The following is a 23,892-nucleotide window of genomic DNA, read 5'->3' on the forward strand; positions in this document are numbered from 1 at the left end:
AACAAAGTGACTCGGGCAATGCAAAACTTCTAATACAGTAATAGGGAGGATGGACTCAAAATATATGGTTAACTCCATCAAAAAATAACCTCATTGGTCTCGTAAAATCGCTGAATAGATAGAACATCTACTATTACTATGAATGCCAATGTCCATATTATATTTCAACTTACCAAGTTCTAGTGGAGCTCAAATAAAAATTCGACCATGTCTACAAATATGCTCCACCCTATCCCTAGCACGAACAGTCTTTCACTCACTCAAAACCTTTAACCCAACTTCCACCGCTTCATATGCACTAGACTATGGTCATGCCATAGGAGCCAGATATGTTGTGTCCATATACTTCATGCCGCAATACAAATTTTGTCCTCTAAATTTTGCATTGAAGTTTGCCAAATAGAGCTCAAAAAATATTACCACTATTGTGTGATAGTGTATCTATATGTAAGTCGAACAACTGCCAACAACGTTGTGTGTATAGACACATGAGGAAAATATTGTAATTTTTGTCTAAGATTTAACTTTGTTGGAAAGATCTCTCTCAACAGTCCTCATAAAAAGTGCTTGAATGTTGGAGGTACATAGAGCTTCTAGATTTACTTTAACTCACTTAGGGATAGTATAATTGGTTACACTGTTATGAGCATGAACAACAACATGATAGTCAGATTTAACACTATATTTCTCTGTCTTGTTAAAATGTCAAATTAGTCTATTTTCTTAGTTGATTATACTAAAAGAAATCTCGAGAATCTGATTTACATCCTTCAGAAGAAAGAGTTTTGATAGGAGATTGCAGTTTCAAATCTGCCATATGACTTGATTAATCCAGCGATAGTAAAGTTCTCTAGGCCATCAATTTGTGGGGTCTTTATATAGAATTGTCTATCATCAATTTGTGGGGTCCCCTCAAACTCTTACATCAAGACCATTATCTATTCTTCATCTTAATTTTTTAAGACCAATGATTGTGCTTGCAATAAATTTTTTCAATAAAAATTAGGATTAGACTCTTTTCTACATACAAAAAGTTCCATCTTGAAAAGTATTTTACTTTGAAAATTTGATTGGATAAAGCATTTAGATCAGCAATTATCCTTCAATTTTGTCTGCCATATATTGCTATTGTTAAATTTGGATGGAATTCAACAACTATATTAAAATGATAAAAATTTCAAAAATACATCCTATCGTATTCTTTTCCTAAACACATCTTTTATCATATTAATATTCATTCTCTAATTATTGAATAGGTAAGAATACAACGGTTCTTTTCAAACCTCACAAAAAAGGATTTATCATTTATTGAAATTTATTATATAAAGTAACAAAAATTGAAAAAACACTCGTACAATAAAACGAAAACGAAATTACTTATGCTATAGAGTTTAACAAAATTTCTTTATCTGTACTTGAAAGGAATCTTTTCTACTAGTTATAAATGTGCCTCCGTCCTCTTTTTTTATAAAAAAATAAATACTTTTTTTAACCTATTAATGATAAAAAAAAAAAAACTAAGATATTTACCATGATCAAGGAGAAATAAAACTCTTTATATCATAAAAACCAAAATTTTAGCCTCATCATCCACATTAGAGTTAGAAAAAAATCAACAAAATTATTAGCATGAGCCAACCAAATGTGAAACCTCTAATATAAATACATAGATAATGGGCAGGAAATGCCCAAATACAGAGTGGGCACGATGGCAAGAAACTTATACATGGCAATTCTCCCTTCATATTACCAACGAAAAGAGAGAACAAAGAAGTGTGATTACCCATTTGGGCCTTCAAGTGTCGACCTAAGCAATATTTGTGGCTGCCATAGAAGCCACGTGTCGTCACTTCATCTAATGTTCCGCCCGATGTGGGCACGAATGTAAGACAATTGAATAACCAGGTCATAGCTGGTGGGTCAGCTTGCCCCACATATCTTCATTTCCGGCAAATATTTTAAAATATTACAAATGAAGGCCAGGTAGATAGATGCACCATGCTTCTGGTGGTGGTACCTCCACTAGGTCAAAAAAAAAAAAGGCAACTGGTATGCACAGTACTGTGCAGGAAAAGTAATTTTATAGGCATTAGACGGTGTCGTAGACCTTCTAGATTCTCTTTAATGGCATGAAGCATCTAAGAAATTCATTTTTTTTTTTATAAATTCATCATGATATAAATATATTGTGTATAAATTAATTTTTTAATTTCATAAAAAGTAATTTCTTTTTAAAAGATAAAAACACGATAAGGTGTAGAATATGATTTTAATTTTAATAAAGTAATAAATAAAATATAATTTAATTAAAAAATATAACTTATCCATTTTCATTTAAATAAATACTTTTCTTCCATAAATAAAATATTTTACTTGAAGTTAGTTTAACGATACAAATAAAATGATTGAACTTTTCGCACTTTCTAAAAAATTTAACCTTTAATTACCCGAAACAAAAAGCCCAGTCATTTTGATTTGTAGACTGCTCATTACTTCTCCCAAAACTAATATGCTACGTAGACTTTTCTCTTATAGGCGAAAAGTCAATGTTTTGACTTCATCTCCCCTCTCACGATGAGACTTTGGACCTCCGATAAGGAAAAAAAAAAAAAAAAAGAGAAGATTTGAAAAATACTTAAATATTTTATGTAAAAAAGTTATGATATTTATAATGTAAATTTAAACTAAGTAATTTTCACATGTTAGATTAAGATTATTTTAGTTTTTAGTTCATTTGATTTAATCAAAATCTAAACACATATTTATATTTTGACAAAAACTTTATCATTATTAATTTATAATATACTAATAATAATAACTAAAAATTATTTCTTCCATTTTCCCTTTAACAAAAACAAACGTGGCAGAAAAGTTAAACCATACGTTCAAATGATAAAAAGAAGTTGGAGAAGAGAAGCTTCGTGGGGGAGGTAGATGCAACTACAAATAGAGATTTATTTAGCAGTTGGGATTAGGTGGCTCTGAATGTTCACAAGTTTATGTGATCCATTAGAAATTTCCCCCTTTTGTCCTTTACCTAGAAATTCATTAATTTACTCTCTATTTTGACGAGGGTCGAAAATAATAAAGAAAAATAAATTAGAAAAAAAATTATTTTCCCTTACTTTATTTTGGCTACAGTTAATTGAAAAATGCAAATACCAATTAAATGATATAGGAAAGGTTATTGATCTGCTAATTGCTATACATGGTTCAAGTTAGGTAACACTGGTCAAAATGATGATTCATGAATTTATCATAAATATCTTTTTTAGTATAAATACAGTTATAATCCTGTTGGCAATGAATTGACACGGTAAATTCTACCATCTGATTTAGAATGCAAGCCATGGCATAGTTTGCCGACCAACTAGTAGTAATTCAGTGGGCTACTAAATGCACACTCTACATTCGGATCATCCACGGCTGAATTGGTGGAGAAATGGTGTGCCATTTCTCGCATCTGCCCCACACGCAAAGCTTACTGTAACATCCCTTTTTTTTCCCCTAGTAAACAACCAAGACACGTTTCAAAATTAAACAGCTTTGAGATGCTTTGTATTTGGATTGCTGAATAGCTCCTCCTCAAGTAACTTTGATTCATTAGCGTAGCGTGGGTTATGCCGGAAAGTATTCTAACGCATCTTCTGTGAGAACTCTGCGTCTGCCATCTGCCACTTGTATGTTTACTTTTATGATCTTATCCTGTTCTATACGATGCCAAGCTGAACTTACCCAAATAAATTAAAAAAGTAAATATACAACCAACGTTCGCTGTTTGCTAGCCAAATTGCTTTCTTTGAACAGCAACCCACTCTACTACTTTTCATTTAGACTTCTGGTATATCGCCATTTGATTTGGCATGTGATCTCTTGCCAAACATATGTACGCGTTTTGCTTTGCCATTTGTATACATTCTGGATTCTGACTTCATTATTAAAATTTTTAACACATTAAATTAATAGAGAACAAGACATTTTTAAAATTATATGAAGAAAAATTTATAATTTTCCTTTTTCCAATAATAAAATCTATAAAACAGATAAAAATTTCTTAATTTTTTTTTGTTTATATCGTCATTTAAAAAATTATATTTTTTTTATAACAAACTGTACTATAAAACATTTCATAAACGTGCATTTTATAAACGTGGATTAACATGCATGTGGATGAATAATTGGGTTAGGATCAAGAAGTTTCTCGTTGAATGCATTTGGGCACGTTTGGCGTTTTTATCCCTTAACAACAGAAACCATTTGAAAAATGATGCAATTCTCTTCATTGTGAAAAACAACTTAGCATTACATGTTGTTTTCGTGATAGGTAACGCCTGCCAAATCCATCATATATTTATAATTATATTCATTTATAAATTGTAGTTTTATTTTTTAATATATTTAATACTTATGCATATTTTTCACAACGTAAATTAAATATACATAACTTAATCTCACCTAAAAATTGATAACTATGAAATACAGCCAACATATATCTATAATAACCCTCACAATTAAAAAAAAAAAAAAAACTCATGATGTAAAGAAACAAAGACGTGGTAGTACTCCGATTTTAATATGGACCAAAAGAAAAGTAGTTGATTAAGTAATGCTGCTGCCACCTGTCATCCTAATCAGTTCGACAAGGAAACAGTGTGGCAGCCAGTGTTTATCCGCACCTAGACGTCTCTCTTAATTTGCTTTTGTTCTCATCAGATCCATGCCGCCTCTACTTGCTGATTATCACCACCTCTATTATTTTAAAAATAAAAGGGCAAATGTTTTTTAATTATTGGCTAAGCATGAGATGCACCGTGTGCGTGAACCTAATTATTCATGGTTACGAAATCTACCAGGCAGTTAAAACCGTCATCTTCTGCTTTTATTTTTTTTTTTCCTGCGCTATGACTCATTGCGCTAAGTGGCCTTAACCGAAACACCCCCAACAAACTCTGCCAGACTGCCACCTCCTTCTTTTCCGCCGTTCACGCGGTTCTTCAACCCACCATCGGAGTGAATGCGTAGGCTTATGAACCACGTTGCCTACGCGGCGCATTTTAGACCGGGTCCGCTTTGATTTTTTTTTTTTTCATATATATAACTATGCAAATAAAATTTAATAATTAATTAATGATTGAATAAATTTTTCGTTGAATGGAATATCAAATTTGACAACTGAGCAACTGAAACAGAGAGTTCAACTGCTATCTACACCGAAAAAAATGAATTAAGGTACCAAAAAAAAAGAGAAAAATAATTAATCTAGTCTAAATTCATCTTCTTCCTACAAATATCACTGCTAAAGTCCTGTAATTTGCCTATTGAGTTTGGGCGATTTCGATTTTGGGTGCCAACAATAGACGGGGTTTTTTCGCCGGCAGTGGGCTCATAACTTCGTCGTCACCACCGGAGACAAAGAAATCAGCAGCGAACTCCGGCAAGGCTGGGAGGTTAAGGTCAAAGCCACGATGGCTCTGGTTGAGGCTGTGTGAGTTGGTTGACCCAACACCTTCAGAAGTGGAAGTCACACCGCTCTTGTCTGCACCGCCATCGTAGTGACACCTCTTGTGTCCGCCCAAAGCCTGCCCCGTTGGGAAACACTTGTGGCAGATGGAGCACTCATGAGTCTTACCGCTTCCGTTAGAAACAGCAGCGGTGGCGGAGCTAGTTGTGGTAGTTGAAGTTGATTGGTCATCGCCTCCTGCGAGTTTCCTGTGACTTGCCTTGTGTCCACCTAAAGCTTGGTAAGAAGAAAAGGACTTGTTACACACACTGCACGTATAGCTCGATTTATGCTCTTCTAAATTTGTGGAAGTCCGAAGCTGAGGAGATGGAGTAGGGGAGGGGTGGCGGTGTGAGAGAGCGGAGGCAGAGGATGAAGCAGTGGTGCCCCGAGCAAGCATAACGAGGCAGAGAGCGAGATACTCTTCCTCGGTGGGTTGGTGGTGAGGACGCTTGGAGCGCTTGCGCTTGACCCATGGCTCAGGAAGATGCTGAAGATTGCTGGAATCATCGAATTGGAAAGGTGGGGTTGCTGTAGTTGGAGAGTTGAGTGCTTCTAGTGCCATCTTAGATGTTTCAAAGTTATGAGCTTTGATCTGAAAGTAGAAAGAAGGGTGGGGGAATGTGCGCTGAGAATAGAGAAGTGAAGAAGAGTGTGAGAAAGTTAATGAGTAGAGTGGGCGTTGGGGAGGCTTTTATAAAGGGGAAGAGTGGAGTCTGGAGCTGGAAGTTGCGTGACAAGTGGTGGGAAAGTAGGAGGAGGTGTGGAGCAATAAAAATAAATAAATAAAAAACAAGCAGATTCCAAAATAGAGAGAAAAAAAATATAGCGGAGCACGTTTGGTATTTGGGTATTCTTTGGTAGCCAAATTTGAGTTTTCTTGGTAGGCAAAGGGTTGAGTGACTGACCCGAGTGGGTCAAAGAAAGAGAATGGTACTGTGAACATACACGTGGAAGTTAAGTGAGTGAAGTGAAGACTGGGATGGTTTCCACCTTCCAAGTTGCAAGTCAAATACTAGAAAAGCCCCGATCGAAGGCGGTGATTATAAATTAAGAGGCTTCATCTTGACCTTCTAGCAGCCGGTAGCCGGTAGCCGGCAGCCAGGCAAACAGACTTTTCCCATTTAATTGCCAGCTGAAGTTGAGGCGTGCTATGAGCTTCGATTCAGTTAGGAGCCAAATCACATGGAGGAGAACCTGCTATGTGCCAAATGGAGGAAGCATTTGCTGAGGTTTAGGCCTTAAGGATATCCACACACATGCAAGTGGGGGAGTTTGTTCAACTGTTTGCTATGAAATTGGATGTGATGTCTCCACTTTATTAAGTCATTGTTTTCCATTAATAGTTGTTCTATATTATTAAGTCTTTCTTTTATATGCACACACACACCCAACTAATTATTTAATAAAATAAAGAAGGAATTTCTTTAGAAAGAAAATAGGAGATGAGCATAGAAATCACAGCATTTACTTTTTCCCAAGGGGTAAGATCGCTTAGTCATTTCGATGTATGCTTCAAGAAAGGCGGTTGAGGATATGAGCAAGTGTTTTCCTCTCCTCCCCCATTCCTATATATTAATTGACTCGTTAAATGTTCCAGCTGACCTTTATTTAAAAAAAAAAAAACACTTCTCCGGAAGCATCTGAATTAATTACACGTGTCGCCGACTTTTTTTATCTTAGCTTGTGGGTTGTTCTCATTGGACCTTCTCACGTAGACGATAGCCGTCCAATGGAAAAAAAACCAAGAGAATAAGTATTAGGGTTGGCAATTTTTGTTTACGGATTTGTCTAATCAAATCCTCGTCTTAAGGACTTTATTTTTCAGATTCTTTAGTATATGGAATTTGGTTTCCATCAAATTTTTCCTCTGTTTCAATTTCAACACGTTCAAGTTCACAATTATAAGAATTTTTTTTTCCTCTGCACACATGAACAATTCAAACTTTCATTAACATCAGCCTTTCATTCTCTATACTTGAGAAACGGAAAACATCAATCAAATTATCATAATTGATATAAAATTATAGTTTCCACGTCTAAATCCATGTATTAATAGTTACATGTAATTTTAAATACACATAAATTAAACAAGAAAGCTAAAGATGGATTACCGAAGCTTCCACAAAAAAGCAAGTATAAATATTTTAGGAATTTTGATTCGGTAATACAACTAATATAATTTGTAAGTTGGTTTTATTGTCTTTATGAATTTCTTTTTGGTTGAAATTTAAAAGCAGTGAAAAGGAAAAATTCCAGAAAGATTGCCAAAGAGAAAGAACCCAAAAGGAAAGCATGGGACCACGTTTCTAGACTCAGTTTTATATTCATGCATGCATATTAGCGGCCGCAAGCGATGACATCATTTTCAATTAATGAACAATTTTTTTTAAGAGAGGGAGAAATAAAAGGCAAGTTTAACGTGAGAATAAATCGCGATTCGATAATAAGAAAGCCTTTTTTTTTTTTGTTTTCTTTAAAATGCAAACATGGACATTAGTCTCTGTTGCCCCACCGTCGTAGGCGACCAGCACTTCAGAAGAGAAACAGCGTGAATTCTCAATTTTTTTTTTTTATCAAAGATAAAGCCGGTTTTATTAAAAAGAGAAGTTCAATACATGACAGAGCTCAAGACCCATAGGAGAAAATGAAGGTCCAATAATAGTGAAAAAACTATCTGTATTTTTTCTCGCCTCATTTGTAAACAGAAGTACACTGAAAGCATAGTTCAAAAATTTCATAGACTCTTACATATAACTAATTAGTCACTCCTTAAAGAGTTTTAACAATAAAATAAACTGTATTATAAGATGACATTAAGATGTTTGAGTTGAGACCCTCAATAAATACATAAAAATAATTACAACTATTTATTTCGACTTTTTGACTTTTTACTTATTTATACTAATTTATTTTCATTTTTTTTAAAATTCTAATATTAAAAAATTACGGTTTTAATCCCCGAAAACGGACACTCCTCCAATTAAACCGTCAACGCCCTCGTCGACTGAGTTTGTTGGTTGTCTGCAATTTTCTGCTAGGTTGACTCTTAATCTCAGCCTCCCACTTTACCCAAATTAACGATCAGAGGCTGATCTCCATGCTTCGAATTCGATCTCCCTACCGTTACCTAACTCTCACCTGGCCCCTCCGTTTCTAACCACTCTCTGCTTGGATCGCCGCAGCTCCCTATGCTCCAATGACTGATCTGCCCTCCCTTCTCTCCGCTGTACCGCTATTGGTGGAGGTGGTAAATTCCTCTCTGCTAACTAATACTACATTCATGTACTATCGGATTGAAGGGTCATATTATGGTATGCATAAGTGTGATAAGCGAGAGAGTGAGCGATAAGAGAGGGGAAATCGCATTTTGTAATATTAGTATTGTTTGTTTACTCTCTCTTTCATATAACTATGTTTAAGAATCACCCAAAGCTACCTTTAGATGTTCTCCAAGTGCCAAATTTCTGAGAGTTTGATAGAAAAATTTAAAATTCAACATAGCTCTTGGTTGGTTGTCTGTGTGAATGCTGAAGCCTTCTTGACCTTTCACCCTTAGTTTTGATCGTCTTTTGCGACCAATTTTCTCTTAAAGCATGCTCGTCTGCAGTTTGATTGTTTTGATAGGATGGTAATACTTCTTATCTTTTTTGGTCTAAAGTAGGCCTGCATATGAGTGGTGATAGGAAAAGCTGGTAGGAACACTAAACTTGGTTAATTGTGCATGTAGGTAAGTAAAATTTTCAATAATCAAGGAGAATAACAGCAACAAAATTGGGTTATATTGTATTTCTACAAACACAAGTACCCTGTCAAGATTCAAATATATTTGTAATTTACTAAGCGGACTTGAGATGTATTGATTAATGAATTAAAAGAAAGTAATCCCAGTAAGGAAATGGCCATTCCGAAGAGAAGTGGAAGTATTGGAAGTGAAGTCAAATTTGCCTTCTTCGCCCTGATGAAATAGGAAAAGAAATTTTAGAAATGGAAGAGCAGTTATCTGATTTGTTAGTTTGTTGGCAATTTTGCGCTACAATAGTAGTGGCTATTTTTATTTATTTGTGATTGATTAGTTGTATAGACATTTGACAGCATATTTAGGTATTGAAGCAATAGGTTTTATATTTGGCCCGCCTATTGCAGTGGCTATTGGAGCAAAATTTGTGCCTATGAGGAAACCTAATAAGTTGCCCGGTATGACTTTTGCATCTGGTTTTGCTTTTCTTTTATAAGTTATCTACTTTCACGAAGTTTGTAAATAGAAGAAAATTCCTGATTGGTTACTGCTGGAACTTGATGATATTTAGTTTGTCATTCCTGCTCAAGAATTAAATATCAGATGACTTATGATAATACATTCCAATGGCGATGTGTCCAGTTTCAACTTTTTTTTAATAAAAAAATAAAATCTATGTTTTTAATACTTGATGCTTAATGGTTTAAGGAGAGGATATTTCAGAGTACTCATTGGAATATGGAAAAGACATAATGGAGATGCATGTAGGTGCTGTGTGTCACGGTTTCAGATTTTAGCCATCGCCTGAAACCGTGCGGCACTTGACTTGAACACTTTCAAGCCAAGTCAGCCTTAAGAATCACCCGATAGCCTGTAAACATGAGTATCCTGATTAGTCAAGGTTATATAAGCGAATAGCGAAGCCAACAGGCGGTCTTCTATTAAAAGCCTCACAGTAGGCACAAACGAAAAGAATTGAACATGAGAATTCATGAACATACTACTTATTTTGTTCCAGGGGCAAAATAGTAATTATACATTATCATCGACGCAATCGTTACAATAATTCTCACCTCCCTTGTAGACAGGGCGGACGGTCTACAAGGAGTGAATGCACAACTCAGGATCTCCGTAGGCCTACGGTAGCCAACTGGGCCCAGCCCCAGCTGGTGGCCAACTAGTCACTCCCCCCTAAAGAGCCTTAGGAACAACTTGGCTTGTGGCAGGAGGAGACATCAACATGTCTCATATGATACCCCCCAAAATAAATACAGGGAAAGGAATTACAACAAATTGTCTCGGCCCTTATCTTCCTAATAATCTCTACTAATTTATCCCATTATTGTTTCCTGGGAACTCCAATATTGGAAAATTACAATTTTGGTCCCTGAAAACTGTATGACCCTGACACTCTCCCACTTAAACGGTCGACGTCCTTGTCGACTGAGTTTTGTTGGGGTTCTTCAATCTTCGAGTCCGACGTTCTTAGGCTTGCTCGCTGTGGAATCTGATTCCAGTCCTGGTTGATTAAATTGTTGGACAGCCTTACTCCTTTTGTATGAAATCGTTTAGTTCTTGGTATCTCTGTGAACTGCTAGTTCTTTGTGATGATGAAACTACGAAAAGCTCTATATTCTGGTAGTAAATGTTCTGCCCTTGATTCCTTAGTCTACTGCAAATGGTGCGAGAAATTGTTACTTTACTCCTTTGCACGAACTTATTGCTTGAACTCATTGATCACTGGTTCTTTTCTCCTAAACATGTCTCGCCATTACTTGTCTTTAATTATCGACCTTACTCTTCGCCTCAATAGCACAACCCCATCGTGCAACAAATCTATCAACCTGCATACACTCATGCCGCACGACATTGTGATTAACTTGTAATAGTCTCATAAAAAAGATTAGTACTAACCACGTCAGATTCCAATACGAATTAGTATAGCAAGTCATCTAGAATACAACCCATTACAAATCAACAGGTGTGCCAACAGCACTTGACCACTAAGACTTGAACGGCCTTTACCCATCCCCTTGACATAACACCACGTTATTCCACTTGTAGTGAAGCTCGGCGAATACTCCTAAGAAATCGATGTCTCCATTGTCAAAAGAGTTTGCTCAACACTCTCTTTCTCTTTTGTACGTCTTACAGTCCTCCCCTTCATAAGCTCTGGTATTATGCTCACTTTATCTCCTTTTCCTCTCCCTAAGAATGTAGTTTATGCAGATGCCTACAAAACGACACACATTACACACAAAATAACCACGACCACTGAACCCTATGAACCGCAGAAATCTACTCAAAACAGCTATTAAGAATGACTATACATAAAGCAATTAATATCATCATTATGATTCGACAATCAGAAATTACTAGAAGATACCCCCTTTATTATACCACTTTCATCATAGCTCCCAACATCGACTTGCCTCACCAACTTGCCTTAAGCAACCTGTGGTTCTCGACCTTTCTCGGTCCTCCTCTACGTTGATCCACTTGTAGGAACTTTTGTTTGGCCATGAGGTCTCTTTCCTGCTCAACAATAAGAGTAGGACTAAATTTGTCCTTTTAATTACACATTATTTTCCAATCCCTTTTAAGGAAGCTATATCCTGTATGTTCATAATATTTGTTAGCACCAACTTGTCAAGTCCCACATCACAAGGAACCTGACTCAATAATACACAAAATATTTCAGAATAAATGAATAACTAAAATGAAGTAAGACAAAGAATGATATCAAGAAACACAAAAGCATTATACTCATCTGATGTGAGAGGGTTCCCTCTCGTTAAATTCCCTCTCGTTAAATTCCCTTCTCTCGTACTGAATTATCATTAAGAATCTCAATCTCTTCTCATTACCTTGAGCCCCACACTCCTTTGACTAGTTCAATGGTCTTCACTTTTGCCAGTTTTCACTTATCCTCCTTCTTTTTGTCGTAGGACGAGTGAATTGTTTGCTTTCACAACACTGTTGCTCCCAACGGAATTTGATACAACTCTCGCCCAATGTTACCCTACATTCCTCTTGGTTGTCCTATCAAGATGTTCACTTACCTCAAAGAGAATGAACATGTGCTCGACAATCATAATTGGTTGACACCTATCATACATTGTTTCATCCTCTTGTACTTATTATTTTCCTTTTTAGGGTATGCCCTTCCTATTTTGATGCTCGTTTTCTATATTCTTGTAAAGTATATGTTTTGAGAGATGAGGCAACCACCACCTTTGATCTATCACCATCTCATCCATACCAGTGTTTCACATGGATCCCTCAAGACTTTTCCCTCTGCACTAACAACGCTGCACAACATAGCAAGAGTTATAGGAGCGATAGCTTGCTCACTAGATACGCACCAGGATCAAGTAATTTATAAAAGAATATCATAACAGTCGATAACCATTGTACTCATTTCTCATAAACACCACCTTTATTTATTTTGTTCCACTTACTCACAAATAGACAATCCTTCATCGAATGCTACTTTTTGTCGAGTTTACTCTTGCACCCCCTCGTGCTGGATAGCCACTAGTTTCTTCTTCACTACTCTCTATTACCTCTCCTTTATCAAGGAATAATTATTGGTCAAAAACAGAGATAACTTGTGTCATTCTGGGAGACGCCACACCTATTAACGTCTCGGGTTCACTACAAGGAGGAATTGTGAAGTCCATCTTGCTTTTTGATGTCCTTGATTAAGCGAGTTTGTCAAAGGACATGCTCACATTAATCCCTACACTCAAGTTGTTTGCTTTATCTCTTTCCCCATATCATCCACTTCAGTTTTAGTCTTGATTCTAGAAATTGTATAAACAGTCCATGAATCTTGTATTTGTGCCCGCTTTGTAGCATCAACTCCAATATACCTGACACCGGCCAACGATATATTGTTTTATACTAGCTCCGATTCTCATTTCTTCTCTTAAAGTCCTCAAGGAGACTTTAAAGATCTCCTCCTCCATCTCATGTCCCTTATTTGACACAACACTCGCAGAATATCTCCACCATGCTTGATCCCTTCACGCGAACAATACTACCTTAGGCGGGGAGGAACAAGAAAGTACAAACAACCTAGAGTTGACAACTCTATGATTTATACCTTATGTTCCCTCCTCCCTTACTCACCAAGTCCTTCAAGAACTTCGAAGCATTTCTGCACAAGCAATTTGTAGAATAATATGGCTTTCTTCATAGAGAACACTTCATACTGCTTAGTTATGCCACTTCTATGTCATCTTATTAATCACATTTCAGATCGCTCCCCCATTTACTGCTTTAGCCCATCTTCTTAGGTGGCTATCAATCAGATACCAGAATTGAACATCTCTTTAACTCCTTGGTAACAGAATCAACTCAATCTTGATCACCCTTTGCTCTACACCATATTCCTCCAAGTTTTGACCTTATTCAGGAAGGTTTTAAGCTCAGTCATGTCTCTTGAATTTGTTGTCACGATTTGCTTACTCTATTAAAATCAAGTGCCACATTCTTTTGTGTCAGCCATAGATGCTGAATAGTTCCTTTATGTACTTTCCTTAAGAACACCTTGTTGGAGTTTACCAACTCTCTTGAATAGCAAATGTTACATTCTTGTAGTAAAACTGAAGCTTGCCATTTCCTATCCCTTTTCTCATGTATAGTGTGAACGCTCTCTATCCATAGGACTTTACACTTTCATCCTTCGAATAAATATAGCTTTATAGTTCGATCACATAAATATTGTTCTTTTATATATCTGCACAGTCACAATTCCCAATAATATTAATAAATCAGTTCATATTAAAGAGAAAAATTATTTACCTCCATCCCACGACAAGGATTGAGGTTTTGGGATTCCACCCATGCCTACTTCATAGGCATTAGTTCGTAATTCACACCATTGATAAGTGTACCTCTGGTCCACTTTTGAAGTATTGCTCATAGTCTCTCCTATGTTACATTTAATATTCTTGCACCATTCCTGCAAGCAAAAAAAAAAAAAAATACATGAGAGGCTTTTGCCTCAATTTTGTCTCGGGAGGCCTCTTGCCTCAATTCTATCTCGGGAGACCTCTTGCCTCAATTCTATCTCAGGAGGCCTCTTGCCTCAATTCTATCTCAAGAGGCCTCTTGCCTCAATTCTGTCTCGTGAGGCCTCTTGCCTCAATTTTGAGTGGAAAGGTCTCGAGATTCTCGGATGGCCTCAAGCTCTATTGGCTCATCCTCCCCCTTATCACTATACCTTGAGGTCATTACTCTCTCTCCAAGGGCCACTAAAAGGAAGAAGTATGTAGCACCTAGTCATTACCCTCTCTCCAGAAGACATTTCCAATGAAGTGTGCAGTACTAGGTCATTACCTCTCTCTCAATGGTGTCCCTAGTGGAGCGTGCAGCACCTCTAGTTAATATGGCCAGTCTAGCTCGAGAGCTCACGCTTTTGTCTTCTTTTGCCTCACAATGTGCTACTACTCCTCGTAGCTTCATAATTGGGAGGTCACTGCCTCCCCCTTTCACCACTTTACGCTCAAGATCACCCCACCGGGTGTCATTCGCATGAAAGAGGTTTTGGAAGGCCTCAATCTCCCGCCAATTTGGCCATCCTTTATCTTGCTCGCAGATCTTTCTTGCTTTGATACCAATTGTCACGGTTTCAGATTTTAGCCATTGCCTGGAACTGTGCGGCACTTGACTTGAACACCTTCAAGCCAAGTCAGCCTTAAGAATCACTCGATACCCTGTGAATATGAGTACCCTGATTAGTCAAGGTTATATAAGCGAATAGCGAAGCCAACAGGCGGCCTTCCATTAAAAGCCTCACAGTAGGCACAAACGAAAAGAATTGAACATGAGAATTCATGAACAGACTACTTATTTTATTCCAGAGGCAAAATAGTAATTATACATTATCATCGACACAATCGTTACAATAATTCTCACCTCCCTTGTAGACAGGGCGGACGGCCTACAAGGAGTGAATGCACAACTCAAGATCTCCGTAGGCCTACGGTAGCCAACTGGGTCCAGTCCCAGCTGGTGGCCAACTAGTCACTCCCCCCTAAAGAGCCTTAGGAACAACTTGGCTTGTGGCAGGAGGAGACATCAACATGTCTCATATGACACCCCCCAAAATAAATACACGGAAAGGAATTACAACAAATTGTCTCGGCCCTTATCTTCCTAATAATCTCTACTAATTTATCCCATTATTGTTTCCTGGGAACTCCAATATTGGAAAATTACAGTTTTGGTCCCTGAAAACTCTATGACCCTGACACTGTGCAAGCAGGAGAATGGGCGTTGGTTATAGATGATCTCATTGCAACTGGAAGGACCTTATGTGCTGTGATCAAGCTACTTGGCACTGTTGTAAGCTTAAATTGCAGTGTAACTTATGGTTGTGGCTGCCTCTTTAGTCTTTCGATATATTACCTTTCCCTATATTTATTTATATTTGGTTTAAGACTTTAGAGAAGAGAGAAGTGGGCTTAAGCAGTTCCAATGTTATCCTTTTCAATTGAAAAAGGGTTCTCCTTCGTTTGAGGAGTATGGTAAATGTATTGTTTGAATTGGCATCTGGCAAACAAAATATTTTCTGGAAGCCATTCTAAGCAAAAGTTAGGACTGTCTCTATTGCAATGCAGGTTTCACTTGCAAGAGTTAGGTTTGAGTAGCACTAGGAATGACGTATCCATTAAACATTAATGTTGCAATTCTTAGGTGATTGAAATTTTTGTTTTGGTTAATGATGTATGCCGCTTAAGTTTGGTCTGCCTACACCAAAAATTTTGTTGAAAGCATGCTCATTTGTTTGCAGAGTCCCATCAATGGTTATTAAATTACCTGATGGTTAGTCTTCTTTGTGTTGTCAGAGTATGCATCTTCCATCCTTAACTGATCTTCTAGAGTAAATCTAGTTCAATGTGCTCGTGTCATTGAATTGGCAGAGCTGAAGGTATATCCCCAATTTATCATATTGTGACAATTAATCAGAGTATCTTGCAAGATTGGAGAGCTTTACTCTTTTTATTTTTTGGCTTATTGACTGAAAAATACCCAATATTTATGTCATTTTACATTTTAATCTAAACGTTTAAATTTTGGATGAATTTACCTAATATTTGTATTTGGTTGATTTTGATCAATTTTTAAAATTTAAAATGTGAGTTTAGGTGGTATGTCAAATGTAATATTTTGTTATTTTTAGATATAAACTAATTCTATATATGAAATTAATATTATCTCATTGTGACTTATTTCTTTTCGAACTTATTTTCTTCGGTTATTCATTGTTGTCTCTTGCCAATGTCTTAAAACTTCTCCAAATTAGTTAGTGCTAGTCATGGACTCTCTCGTCTTTTCATGTTGCTTAAACATTCATTGTTGTCTCTTGCCATCAATGTCTTAAAACTTCTCCAAATTAGTTAGTGCTAGTCATGGACTCTCTCGTCTTTTCATGTTGCTAATGTTTAAGCATATCTTGTTGATTAGTTTCATATTATGTATCCTCTTCTTGTTCATTTCAGGGTCAGGATCGCTTAGAAGACAAGCCGTTGTTTGTTCTAGTAAGCGGCTAGAAGACAAACCATAGTGTCCAATGGCTAGAACGCTGCTCAAAGTCGTGAACACGAGTAAGGTGAAGGGAACTTGGTAATAAAGGGCTTAGACAACAGTGCGAGGACTTTTCTTTTTTAAACTTCCCCTTTTGGCATGATCATTAAACTCTAATTTTAATTAATGTCGGCTTTTATGTCAATGTGGGTGTTCGGCAGGAGAATGACCACCCTTGATGTCTGGTTTTGGGGCAGTGGATGGGTTGGGTACACCGAATCTCATCTGTATTCCACCCAGTTACTTCACCTTGGTAGGTTGAGCATGAATATGAAAAAATGGGAGCACTAACGTTGTCCCTTTGATCGACGCGGACGCCGGCCCACTTTTTCCTGTCTGCTGTGCCTGTATGCTTTTCTATGCCCTATTATACTACCATGATTCACTGGACGCAAATTATTGCAATCCCTTAGTCCAGGAGCCCTTGTTGCCTCCGCTGTAGCTGCTTAATTCTTCAATGAATCTTATCTTTGCTGAAAAAGAAAAAAAAAGTAAGAATCTGTATGGATGGATGCCTTTTTAAGATCTAATTTGCTTGGTGCTGAATTCCCCTTTTCTCTCAAGTACAACCATTTGATTTCCTGTTTGAACTTGACCCATAATTAAAAGTTTAATTAGAAAATGCCTTTCTTCGCTTTTCTCGCAACACACAAGACATGATAGCCTCTAGTCAATTCCTGAATGTGGCTGTAGTGTATGTATATAAGGCGAGAAAGAGGATTGTTTTTCAAAACACGTAATGCAACCTGTAGAATTAAGGCTAAGCTATAGCTTGGTTAGATGTCTGAATAAACGGAGCTTACAACTACCTGATTAACATCTATGGATTGCATTTAGCATATATTACTGCCTACGGTAATAAGAGGTAACTCTATTTTGTTTTTATTTATTTCTTGGGAAGACAGATTTTCATTAAATTAAGTGGTTTGAATATAAGGCGCAAACCGTTATTACATTGATGGGCTCAATCTCAACCAACTCGCTTCTTGAGCCTAGAGAAATAGGAGGTCCAACCCAAGCACAAGAATTCATGCATCGGGGACACGTTGGCGTCGTCACTTTCCTGGCTGATCCAGTAATCAGCAGAAACGACGCCAAAGCTATCAGCGAGGAAAGACAGTGGAAACTCCTATTACAAAGCCATGCATGGTTGAGGAAATATACTAAAGATCAAATCAAGGATCAATTTACATATTCAAGCCATTATTACAGTGGAACAGAGGTGATATCCGCTGCCACTCATTCTCTAACAACCTTGAAATCGACCATGCACATAAAATTGAATTTTCTAATTGTAGATCAATGTCAAATCCATTACTCAATTATATTTTCTTAAGAGATCGGCATTTGGGAAATATTTATTTTATTAAGAAATTAGGGAGAGAAGAGGATTGAAGTAGTCTGCTATTGACAATGTACTCTTCATGCTTTTCTATGGTGCACTCAATCTATAAACTTGAAAGACTTGTAATTTTGGTGAAAGAAGCTTCTGGGTCTATTAAATATTCATACAGACAGCTCTTAACAAGATAAGGACATTTGCGCAGTCCATTTGACTAGTGAAATAACTTTTCATGTTTCCACATGAAATAGTAATATGTCCACATAAGTTTATTTTTTAAAAGAACATTAATTTATTTATATCATACCCATATTACAAAATATTATTAAGGCATTGACTTGTACTCAAAGTTTAAAATGTATATATAAAAAAACCCATTGACTTATGAATTATATACTTAAGATATAGCTTTTTTTACTTGCTTTATTATATTTGGTCCATTCTCTTAAATAAAAATAGCAAAAAAATCCTTTTCTTTATTCACATAGATTCTATAAATTAAAATTAAAAGATCAATGGTTGCAATAATCTTATATATATTATTTATATTTCTTAACGATAATCAATGATTAATATGTTTAAATTATACTAAATTAATTTAAATTAAACATGAAAATAATTAATCAATATAATCTAAAATGGAAATGTAAAATTCCATTCATGGATATTGTATTATATATATCCCAAACTAAATTGTATTATATATATCCCAAACTAAATAAATTAACTACTTTGACAAGCTTTTAACCTTTAGAGGCGGGAATTCGATCCATTCGATTTAAAATCAAACTGAATTGAATTGAATAAATATTTTAGACCAAAATTAAATTGAATCGAATTAGTCTAATTTGATTTGATTCAGTCGATTGAACTTTTTATTTTTTACACTTTATTTTTAATATTATAAAATTTAATTAAAATATTTAAATCGTCTAATCTCTTCATATTATCAAAAATAATATACTATTATCATTAATAATTTAATATTTTATGATTAAAAACGAATTGAAATAACTAAAATTTTTAAAATTAAAAATCGAATCAATAAAAAATAAATAAAAAATCAAACTGAATTTTAGAATTAATTCTGCTTGATTGATTTTTTTAATTTGAACAGAATATTGTTCACACCTATTTAACGATCATATTGGATGACATTAATTTTAATTTTTTTAATCAATCGTTTTGAATTTAAACTCTAAATATGAAATGTTTTTAAAATTAAAAAAACATTTTCCCTTTTAGTAAATCTGTTTGTGCAATTTTATACGAATCGGATCATTACATTTAAATATTATATTAATCGGATCATTAAACTCAGAATAGTATATGATTCATAAAAAAATAAAAAGTTTGTTGACTTTTAAGTTATGCTATTTTCAATATTAAGCTTAATAGTACCATCACAAGTGAATTTATGTTTTTATATTAATTCAACAAACAAATTCTTAAGAAAGAACTGATAACTTTAATTTAATGATATTTAAAGTTATAATAAGTTGAATTTGAGTTCAACTCAAAATAAAATGAATATTTAATTTTTCTTTTCAAAGCATAGACTCCACCATCTGCCGTGAAGAAAAGTAAAATAAAGTTGCTCAAAGTTTTCAATTTTTTTTTATAAGGCCTTAGAAAAATTTAAGAATAAAAAATATTCTTAAATCCATTAATTTAGTGGTTGAAAATTGAAGTTCTTAAAAGTTTTTTAAAAAACCTTTTAGAAATTTTATTTTAATTAAAAAGCAAAGATGCTCTTCCAATAAAAATTTAAGTTTAAGATTATTAACCTTGGAAAAAAAAAATCCTTGAAATGAAGACTCTGGCTCCAATAAGGATAACCGGCGGACCACCACCGTAGCAACATCGCAAATATCAGAAACAAAATCGGCTGAGGCGGGAAGCACCGGGAAAAGGCCAAAAGAGGATGAAAACGTGGCAGAACAATTAAGAGGCACGTGGCTATTTGTGGATGGTTGAGGCGGAATACATCGGTTGTTGGTTTTTTTTTTTTAGAAAAATAATATTAGTTGTAGTTAAATAAGACAGCAGTGAAGGAGCTGTCATAATTTCTCCTGAAAATGGTTAATGTTTGAAGATAAGGCAGAGGATCAAACCCTAAATTTCCCCTCCAACGAACAAAATCCTCTCTGCTTTTTAAATTTTAATCCTTCACCAATACTAGATCTTATTCTCTTCTAATTTTAATTCCAAATATTTTGAAATTTTCAGTTCTTTTCGTGCAATTTTGAAATTAGAAAACTAATATAAATTACCTAGTATGTAACTTATTTAATATATTTTAATTCCCAATTTTTCTCAAACTGCAGTTGGTTTATAATTACTATTACCCTCTCTCTCTCTCTCTTGACGTGTAAGAATTTCATGGCTTTATTATTATAATATATATTGAAGAAGACGCTTCCCACGTTCTCAGATTTTCTAATACGTCAAACTCGTAGCTTTTCCCCTTCTCATTAATCACAATTATTCTTCTCATAATATATTTTTCTTTTTATTTTATTTCTTAAATGTCATTCAGAGACTTTTTTTTCTTTTATTTTAATTTATCATCATAGTTGTCCTTGGCCTGGTATGGGGTCTACAGTGGACTCCAGACTTAAGTTACAGAAAATTGGGAGCAACAATCACTTCTTAATTAATATACAAATGAAGTCAATACTGGCTTAACATTCTCTGTAAGGCCTGAGTATAAATATGTTGCTGGTGTTTTGTTTCCTCAAGCGCAATCAAGCTTCAATTATCACCACCACTTCAGAAACATAGCCTCTCAATTTCTCCACAGCCTGAAGATTCTACTCGTTAGAGAATGAATATGGAGACTCTGGGAGCTTTTCCTGATGAAGAATTGGACTTCAGCAGAATGTTTTCCACACAAGATCAGCTTGACACCATTCCACATTTGCTTACTCAGTGTTCATTTCCTCTTGAGAACGATGGAGGATTTCAGTTCACTATTCCGTCAGCTTTTTCCTCAAATCTTGAGGCCAATTTGAACATGGCTGGTGTTCATGAGAGTCTGTTTTCTTCTTGGAGTACTCTCAACAACCCTGATCTGAATCTGTTTTCTCAGGAAAATAGTAGCAGCAGTAATTGTAGTAGTAGTGTTTTGATTTCTTCTTCTCCCCATGAAACCTACTTCTTTAGTGATTCTAACCAACTTCAGTCATCAAATGATGATTCTATGTCCATGGATTTTTATATCATGGATGAGAAAAATTCAGGCTCTCTTGTCCCAGTGTTTCCTCAATTTACAATGTCAGAAGCTGTGTGTACAAATGAAAATATGAGAAGTCCAAAGATGGGGAATTTAGATGGTATTCAGCCGGAAGCTAATGCTGTTCCTGCCAAGGGATTGCAGAAGAAAAGAATGTTTGATTTCCCTGGATCACAATTCAATCAATCAGACAAGAAAAAATCTCGGATTACAAGAGATGTAAGTACATTAATATCAAAGTATGATACCCCACTTCGACAATTCCTATAATCAAAATAAGGTACTCATCATCATCAATTTCAAAATGCAGGTGCAAAAGAGCAACAAGAATGTCAAGTCCAAGAAAAACCAGAAGTTCACTCCAAAAAGCAATGAGGAAGAAGAGAGAAATTCAAGCAGTTGCAGTTCAGAGGAGGATGATGCTTCTCAGGATTCTAACAGAGGACCATCTTCAGATTCTAAAGTGTCTGAAGCTCAGAAATCCAATGGCAAGGCAAGAACTAGTAGAGGATCTGCCACAGATCCCCAGAGTCTTTATGCAAGGGTAACACACTAATGCCAGTGTACAAAAAATCTTGATCCATTTCCAAATTCATTGTATTCACATAGATTTTATTTTCTAAATCTTGTAGAAAAGAAGAGAGAGGATAAATGAGAGATTGAGAATCTTACAGAATCTTGTTCCTAATGGAACAAAGGTTGATATCAGTACAATGCTAGAGGAGGCAGTCCACTACGTAAAGTTCTTGCAGCTCCAGATCAAGGTAATAATTTTCTTTATTTATTTCTGCCAAATGACAAATAAGTTGTCTTCTCTAATCTAAACTTATTTGCTAATCTGTCGTCTTTGTGTTTTCAGCTTTTGAGCTCTGATGATCTGTGGATGTATGCCCCTATCGCTTACAATGGAATGGACATTTCTAAGCTCATATGATCTTGAAGGAAGCTGCCACAAACAATATAGATGAAATGAGAGTAATGTAATAAAATCTAATATCTCTAGGGTTCAATCCAGCACCAAAAGCTGAGGGGGATATTAGGAAAAGAGAAGAGTTAACTTTAATATCATACGCCTGGAAATTTTATGATCCAACAGTATTATTGTATGAACAATAGTTTTACTATAGCAGGCTATAATATAATTATAGTAGGTCTCATGACTATTGATTTTATTATAATCTGACTAACTTCTAATCCATTGTATTAAATAATTTCTGTCATTAAGATTCAAACATAATAAAAAAATATAAACCTTCATTATTTTTATATATTATTCGCTTATGTATACTAAAGTAATCTTGCCTAATTTTTAAATTACAAAGAATTTCAATGGCATTTGTTCATACTAAAAAAGATTATAGAGACTTTGGCTTTGTAGGGGCTTATGCACTCCATACCCACTTCACACATCTTAAAATTTACTAAATGAAAAATCTAAACGTGTATTTGAAATTTTAAAATTTTAATTTAATTAATTGAATTTGATTAACTTTTATATTTGTAACATTTAAAATCAGTAAAATAATTTAAAAAGTCATTCTAAAACAAATAAATCCACTTTAAATTAAAATAATTGTTTTAAAAAAAATTTCATGTGAATATTTTCTCCTATTAAAATCTCAAAATATTCCTATTTATCAGTAAAGGTGAATTTTCATATGAATAATTCTCCTATAAAAAAAATTTTCATATGTATGTTTAGTTATCAGTAAAGGTAATATATAACAATAAAATAGCATTTAGTTTATATTTTTAATATTTCAAATAATAAAATTTAAATGAATTTCTTCATTTTAAAATCTATTTTAAATACAAATTTTGTAAAAGAATCATTTAAGTTAAATTCTAGTCCAAAAATTATTCTAAATGTGTGAAAGTGGAAGTGAATCACCAGAAGGGCTGTTCCTACTAGAATCCGAAGGCTTCAGAAGATCTCTAGAAGGGAATGAAGATGGTTGTGATTGCTACTTTCTCCGCTCCTTTTGTTTCCGGGGCATTGGGAATAATTCAGATCCTTCTGTTTTTGGAATTTCTTTGGTAGATAACATCCCTATTGACAGAACCATAGGTAGATCCCCAGAACTTCAAAAAGATTCTAAGTTTTAATTAAGCATCTGATCAAGAGAAATTTTATAATACAATTATTATATGTTTAACCGTTTAATTTCTCATTATAATCAATATTTCAAATACAACCATCGTATGTTGCTAAATTAAATAATTTCTCTGATTAATTAATTTATTCATTTCTTGCGGAAGAGAGAAACTATTCCCTTCTGATAAACGTTAGGTCACACTTCAATTGTGAGCCTCACATGGTTTTACGGTACCAATTGAACAACGTAACCAGTCGCTCGAGACTGACAAATTTTCACTTAATTGAACATCCTGGGTAATCACATTTATTATACCAAATTGCCCTCAAGAACTCGCGGTTAGCTTTTATAAACCCAACAAACAAAAAATTCCCACGAACATGT

The 23,892-nt window shown here is 35.0% G+C and overlaps 2 protein-coding genes across 2 annotated transcripts; one reads left to right on the forward strand and one right to left on the reverse strand.

Annotated features, from left to right (window-relative positions):
• Positions 1 to 5,112: 5,112 nt before the first annotated feature.
• Positions 5,113 to 6,697, reverse strand: LOC110607083 (zinc finger protein ZAT10). Its single transcript, XM_021746139.2, has one exon. It carries the CDS (start codon positions 6,063 to 6,065, stop codon positions 5,316 to 5,318), a length of 750 nt encoding a protein of 249 aa, XP_021601831.1. The 5' UTR covers positions 6,066 to 6,697; the 3' UTR covers positions 5,113 to 5,315.
• A 14,313-nt stretch (positions 6,698 to 21,010) lies between these two features.
• Positions 21,011 to 23,259, forward strand: LOC110606857 (transcription factor RSL2). Its single transcript, XM_043953520.1, has 4 exons — positions 21,011 to 21,567; positions 21,650 to 21,956; positions 22,045 to 22,176; positions 22,272 to 23,259. Exons 1-4 carry the CDS (start codon positions 21,011 to 21,013, stop codon positions 22,344 to 22,346), a joined length of 1,071 nt encoding a protein of 356 aa, XP_043809455.1. The 3' UTR covers positions 22,347 to 23,259.
• The last annotated feature ends 633 nt before the right edge of the window (positions 23,260 to 23,892 follow it).

Source organism: Manihot esculenta, chromosome 18, assembly GCF_001659605.2.
Source record: "Manihot esculenta cultivar AM560-2 chromosome 18, M.esculenta_v8, whole genome shotgun sequence".
In the NCBI taxonomy this organism is placed as follows: Eukaryota; Viridiplantae; Streptophyta; class Magnoliopsida; order Malpighiales; family Euphorbiaceae; genus Manihot; species Manihot esculenta.

What these genes read in the sequence shown, in the direction of transcription:
- LOC110607083 (XM_021746139.2), bottom strand. Translation starts at nt 6,065, where the DNA reads ATGGCACTAGAAGCACTCAACTCTCCAACTACAGCAACCCCACCTTTC.
- LOC110606857 (XM_043953520.1), top strand. Translation starts at nt 21,011, where the DNA reads ATGGAGACTCTGGGAGCTTTTCCTGATGAAGAATTGGACTTCAGCAGA. An exon ending in CCCAGAGTCTTTATGCAAGG is followed by an intron (nt 21,957 to 22,044) that starts GTAACACACTAA and finishes TAAATCTTGTAG; the next exon opens with AAAAGAAGAGAGAGGATAAA. An exon ending in TCTTGCAGCTCCAGATCAAG is followed by an intron (nt 22,177 to 22,271) that starts GTAATAATTTTC and finishes TTGTGTTTTCAG; the next exon opens with CTTTTGAGCTCTGATGATCT.